At 48.1% G+C, this 6698-nt stretch overlaps 1 protein-coding gene across 1 annotated transcript in view; it reads right to left on the bottom strand.

Annotated features, from left to right (window-relative positions):
- Positions 1 to 5798: 5798 nt before the first annotated feature.
- Positions 5799 to 6698, bottom strand: part of LOC119977511 (calpain-5-like) — a 117750-nt gene continuing 116850 nt past the window's right edge. The window contains exon 13 of the mRNA XM_038818550.1: positions 5799 to 6273. Within this exon, the coding sequence (XP_038674478.1) occupies positions 6091 to 6273 (183 nt within the window). The 3' untranslated portion in view covers positions 5799 to 6090. The remainder of the gene's footprint in view (positions 6274 to 6698) is intronic.

The following is a 6698-nucleotide window of genomic DNA, read 5'->3' as shown; positions in this document are numbered from 1 at the left end:
TGACGAAAAAGTTTAGGAGGGGATATTGGGTTACGGGGATAGGGTGGAAGTGAGGGCTTAAGTGGGTCGGTGCAGACTCGTTGGGCCGAATGGCCTCCTTCTGCACTGTATGTTCTATGTTCTAAATATATCGGCGCAGCAACCAAAATATCTTAAAAATGTCTTTCCATCATAAAACATACAGAAATAGGGGAAAGAATAATTTTCTTTCAGGGCTGTGTGTTATTATTGAACATAGAACATTTGAGCTATCCACTTGAGCTACCATTCGTTATTGGTGTCACGAATGGTGTGTTCCTCCTACACCTGTAGTGGTGATGACTGTAAATCTGTTTTTTTTTAAAAAGGTAATAGTTCAAGTGTTCCGGAACCACAAGGCAACTGTGAGCCAGTCTTTACTGTCCAGTGGAGTTCAGATTGTCTGGCCCATTCTCAACATGCACCAACTATCGTCAACTAGCAACTCCGCGTCCCCAACTGATTCAACTTGTGGTCAGTCACCCCAGGCATGGGTCCCCCTTCTGATGGGAGGTGTTCCTGCCTCTGCTTGGCCCGAACAAAACAAAACAAAAGAAGATGCCCACAAGGAGTTTTGGACGGGACTTGCCAACCGTGCAGGGCTTAAAAACAGATCCTCAGGGCATTGCTGGGAGCAAGATGGAGGAGTAAAAGGCCAGCATGTGGCGCAGTGGATAGCACTGGGACTGCGGCGCTGAGGTCCCAGGTTCGAATCCCGGCCCTGGGTCACTGTCCGTGTGGAGTTTGCACATTCTCCCCGTGTCTGCGTGGGTTTCACCCCCACAACCCAAAGATGTGCAGAGTAGGTGTATTGCCCGCTAAAGTGCCCCTTAATTGGGAAAAAAATAATTGGGCACTCTAAATTTTAGAAAAAAGGTGGCAGAGTAAAACTATTGTGGGAAGAGGGGTGGAGAGGCATTTAATTAAAAAATATTTATGAAATCATCAATTTTGGGGGGGGAAAAGGACTTTTTCCATTAACAGTCAAGAATTATTTAATAGATAATATTAATAATCTTTATTAGTGTCCCAAGTAGGCTTACATTAACACGGCAATGAAGTTACTGTGAAAAGCCCCTAGTCACCACATTCTGGCGCCTGTTCGGGTACACAGAGGGAGAATTCAGAATGTCCAATTCACCTAACAAGCACGTCTTTCGGGGACCTGTGGGAGGAAACCGGAGCACCCGGAGGAAACCCACGCAGACACGGGGAGAACGAGCAGACTCCGCACAGACAGTGACCCAAGCCGGGAATCGAACCCAGTAACCTGGCACTGTGAGGCAACAGTGCTAACCTCAGTGCTACCATGCTGGTGAAGTACCTATTTATTTTTTAATTGGGTGTGGTAAGATGAGGCGCCTTCAGGGTGCACTTTTAAAAAAAAATAATTTACAGGATGGTTAGGCCAGCATTTATTGTCCATCCCTAGTTGCCCTTCAGAAGGTGGGTGGTGAGTTGCCTTCTTGAACCGCTGCAGTCCCTGAGGTGTAGGTACACCCACTGTGCTGGTAGGGAGGGAATTCCAGGTTTTTGTCCCCCAGGGACAGTAAAGGAACGGCGATATATTTACAAGTCAAGGTGGTGAGTGACTTGGAGGGGAACCTCCAGGTGGCGGGGTCCCCAGGTATCTGCTGCTCTTGTCCTTCTGGATGGTAGAGGTCATGCGTTTAGAAGGTGTTGTCAAGGCGAGTTACTGCAGTGCATCTTGTGGATGGCCAATCAATCAATGACTAGAGCCTTAGGGAGGGGGGCGGGGCGGGGTCAGCTGGCAGCAGGAAGTCATGTGATGTTACCTCCAGGAATCTGTCTATTCAGAGTTGTCAATATGGGCGTAGACTGCCCCCTCCCACAGGTGGTTCTTGGGCAGCAGTGCTAACTCGGTGGGCCCGTTCGCAGGTTTCTGGTACCTGGCGATTTTCTAACCTTTTCAGTCTGAGATATAAAACAAAACTGCACGCCAGTCTGGTGTTAAAAATATGATTTTCCCTCATGATACAATAATACAGAAGTGGAGGGACAGATTGGCGAGGCAGTGCTGCAGTAGAAATGACCAGAAACCTGGGCAACTGTTCGTCATCTTTAAGAAAACACTTTTTCAGTGCTTTGTTGCACGACATTTATATAAACGAAAGATTGGTCCCAAGTGGCGGTGGCCACGATTGGTCAGTCAAGGGTCCAATGTTAGAATGAAACCCACATTACAGTGAAACCTACCGGGATAGGTTCAATTCTGCCCAATCCGGACGGTCTGTCCAGAGTGACACATCCCACACACTGAGAAGTTGACTTAATTGGGGTACATAAGCAAATATACAGTAATTATACATAACGTAGACAGTATGATACAGGGCACGTAATGGAAACCTTAAATAGACACTGGAGAATTTTTCCGTTTTGCCAAGGTAAATTTTGGAGGGTTTTTTTTGGCAGTTTGCTGGGCAATGGAATATTGTTCTCTCCTCATGTTTCCTGCTCAACATCAAGCATTTCAATGTCAGCTCTAGAATGCAGCTTCATCAGCCTCCTGCAAGAGCTCCCTCTACTGCAGGAATGCAGTATACCTATTGCAGTCCATCGGGGCACTCTTCTGTGACGGTTCAGTACAATCGAGTGGTACAGTTCAGAGGGAAGTTAAGAGTTCACCACACTGCTGTGGGTCTGGAGTTGCATAAAGGCCAGACCAGGTAAGGACGGCAGATTTCCTTCCCTAAATGTCACCAGATTGGGATTTCGATGATAGTTTTTTTTCTTGCACAGGAACTGGGAATAGCTGCCTAGGTCAGTACTTATTGCCCATCCCTAATCGCCCTTGAAAAGGTTTTGGTGAGCCACCTTCTAGAACCGCTACAGTCCATGCGGCGTAGGTACACCCACAGTGCTGTTAGGGAGGGATTATGACCCAGTGACGGTGAAGGAATGGTGATAAGATTCCAAGTCAGGATGGTGAGGGGGGGGGTACTTGTTCCCCGTGTTCCCATGTATCTGCTGCCCTTGTGCCCGAAACCTTCACCACCTTCATGGTAGTTGGACGTGAGCCCGGAGCTGCAGGGTTGCAGAGCGAGTGCATTTTATTGAATGGTAGAGAAAGCTCCAGAGGCTGAATGGTCTATCCCTGTTCCTATATATACTCTGGTACTTTCCTGAGTTGGAGCGATTAAGCCTTTTTGTTGGATATGGATCAGAGGTAACTTAAGTCTGCATTTAATTCATGATGTACCTAACTAGGAAGGGGGGGGGGGGGGGGGCGCGAATCCTGTGGAGCAGTGGGCAGCGTCCCTGTCTCTAAGCTAGGAGTTCTGGCTTCGAGCCCAACTTCAGGGCCTGATGACCAAGAAGGAGTGCAGCCAAACAGGTCGAATATCCAATTGCAAATACGTCCAACACTCACCAATGGCTGACGGTAAGCGGGGGGGGGGGGGGGGGGGGGGGGGGAGAGTGATCCCTGGTCACCCAGGTGATAGGAAGAAAGTTGGAGCCTCGACCAACACTATCCAGAGCTCCAGATTGCAACATTACCTGTCAAAGCGTATGTTACCCTAGCCACGTGGCCCCCCAGAGAGAGCTGTAACACAGGACCACTGCCTGACTAGGAATGCTTGATATTGGCAATGAAGTTAGAAGAATGTTCTGTTGCTCAGTGCTTGGTATAGATAATCAGGCTTTTGGGCCTTGTATAAGGAAAGGGACCCAAATGGTACCACAATTAATAATCCACCATCAATATGATACTGAAACCAAATGATGAAGGAATCTTAAGCACTGCGTTCAATAGCTCTGCACTTACTGGGTCCAAAGTTCAGGCCATTGTTGCACATGTTTTTGTTAATTGTGTTTATTTTTTATTACGTTTCCCTTCTTCGTATTTTGCAATTCTAAGTAACATTATCTGGCAACAACCCGGTGTTTGGCAGGAGTAACCAGGCCCCAAATGTGACTGGATCCTTACTCCGTCAACCAAGAGAGCAAAGCCCCTTTGGAATTGCGATATGTTTGACTTGTGCTCCATCAATGTCTCACCCTCCAACTCACCCCCAGCGACCCTGTTTGAAAACAGGGTCATTCTTAGTGCCTTAGTACAAATGTAAACATTCTTCTCTCCCCGTATTCCCCTTGCAAGCACTTTCCAATAAGAATGGCTGGTGAGCGACCTAGAATGCAAAGCATGGCTGGGCATTGCCCCTCCGCCGACTCAGGAGCCTGGAGACGAGGCTGTAGGTGACCAGGAGCACAAAGCTGAAGCCCCCATTAATCTCAGAGACGTTTTACCGAATGATGGTTTATGAGCAATCTATCTCCTTCATCCATGGTTTTTCTGTGGGGAGAGAGGAAGAGGAACTTGTGCACGGATTTGCATCACGCGATGCTAAGTCTAAAGAGTTATTTGGGAATATTCCCCCATATCCACATCCATTGCACAAAATCATTCCGTCGCATCAGCTAAAAGGCTGCTACGGACACAACACGTATGTCAGTGAAGACATTCCTTCTATAATTGGCACAAAGTAATACCTTGCCATTTGTAAAAAAAACGTCTTTAAAAATACAATTAAAAAAAACATTAAGGTTTGATTAAAAAGTAATAAAATATTTCTTTTGCAAACTTGATTAAAAATGCTATTGTGCAAATCGCGCCGACCTGCTCAAAATGCACATCCTCAGAAAAGGCCCGTGGGTCGACAGATGGCTTCCCTGTGACCACGGGGCCCCAAAGCCAGGCTTTATTGATTTGGGGCCAAATAGGCGAGAGAGAGCCAAGGCCCGAATGCAAGACATGGTCAAAGTTCAGAAGAACGAAGGAGGGGAAAACGGGACTGAGTCTCGATTGATGGAATTGAGTTAACGGCAAGTTTGGGATTGTAAATGCCCAGAGGAGGGAGGAGGGGGGGGGGGGGGGGGGGGGGGGGGGGGGGGGGGGGGGGGGGGGGGGGGGGGGGGGGGGGGGGGGGGGGGGGCAGGAACTGATACAGGGAAGCATGTACTTACACTCTGAAATGGAACAAAAAGAGAACACAGGCAGAGAATTAAAATCCCTGCTCTTACAGTATTAGAAACGATCGCATGATTGTGATCGACAAATGAAACTCGTGAAAACGTCAGTGTTCGTCTTTCTGACGGCCTGCCCTTCGCTTTTACCCTCCGGACAATGATTGCTCATGGATTAGACAGTGTTGTGGGAGAGAGAGAGTGAGAGAGAGGGGGGAAAAGACAGTAGGGACTGAGCCTTATCCTGACTCCAAGAAAAGAGGACAAAGATATTCACTGTCCCCCAACAGAGATACTGTATAATAATGGTGATTAGAATGGGAGCTATTTTCTTCGTTCTCACCAACTTCCCTTTGATGAGGGGAGGGATTTGGGGGGTGTTAGTGCTGAACACACAGGGGTCGAGTCGAACTACAGGAGAGCAGATAATTTGGCACAGGCCAGGGAACGCAAACCTGGCCTTCATGTCCAGTGTCGCTGTCGGAGGAGGTGGTGGAAGCAGGGACCATAGTGACGTTTAAGGGGCACCTTGACAAATACATGAACAGGATGGGAATAGAGGGATACGGACCCCCGGAAGTGCAGAACATTTTAGTTTAGACGGGCAGCATGGTCGGCACAGGCTTGGAGGGCCGAAGGGCCTGTTCCTGTGCTGTACTTTTCTTTGTTTGTTTGTTTTGTCAATTCAGCCGGGCATCGAGTGAGCAGGACATCTTTAGGAATTAGTTTCAATCTAGCAGAGTAACTGTGGGGGGGAGCATGCGGTTAGTGGTCTTCATGATTTGGGGGGGGGGGGGGGGGGGGGGGGGCGTTAAGGCGAGAAGTAACGTCATACAGAATTTGTGCGGAATAATATCTGCCGGGCTAGCCTCCCCAAAGTGGCCCCGGTATCAAGGAACAAGACTCCCAAAAGGAAAGGGTTTCAGGAGTACGGTGCAATGACGAGTCAGTTTTAGGGGGCAGGCCTTGCGTCCCAAGAGCCTTTTCCCTGTTCCTAAAATTTCTTATCTGCATGTCCTCGTGTGGACCTGGCCAAACCCTGACTCGAATCTTCCATCTTCCCGACAGTGGCAAGTGTTTCAGAGTTTAAATGCCGACCAGTTCGTGGCTGCTGCTGATCTTCAGGCTAATGGTGCCAGACAGGTCATTGTCCTGTCGGTTGCCCTTGTCTCTCAGGTGAAGGGTGTGGTGTGGCTGGAGGTCACTGGGGTCAGCGATCACAGTCACTTGACCAAGGAACTGGTCACTCATGACGTTGTTGTTCCAGATCTAGAAGAAACCAAAAAAAATATATAACTAAATTTACATCCATTTGAATCCTGCTGAAGTTTTTCATTTTGCACTCATCAGAACCAACACAGGAATGCCAAATTTCAGACAATCTCAACAATTTATCTGACAGTAGAAAAAGATGCTGATAGGTTGACAAATTGACTCTGATCAGCTGAGACGTCATAGCGACAGTACTGGGTTACTATAGGTTCTCCAAGCTCCCAGGTAATTCAGAAAAGGTGCAAAGCTTGAACATATTCCTTTTGTTTGCAGAGAACGGGCCCTGAAATCCCTTTTGTTGATTTCAGGCCGAGAGTCAGAGAATATTTCGAAACCTCACGATGTGTTCTTTAAATCTTCACCGCATTTGTGTTAATAATTGCAGTGGGGGGGGGGGGGGGGGCGGCATGGTGGCGCAGTGG

This window comes from Scyliorhinus canicula, chromosome 14, assembly GCF_902713615.1.
Source record: "Scyliorhinus canicula chromosome 14, sScyCan1.1, whole genome shotgun sequence".
In the NCBI taxonomy this organism is placed as follows: domain Eukaryota; kingdom Metazoa; phylum Chordata; class Chondrichthyes; order Carcharhiniformes; family Scyliorhinidae; genus Scyliorhinus; species Scyliorhinus canicula.
This window is presented reverse-complemented; position numbering and strand designations above follow the sequence as displayed.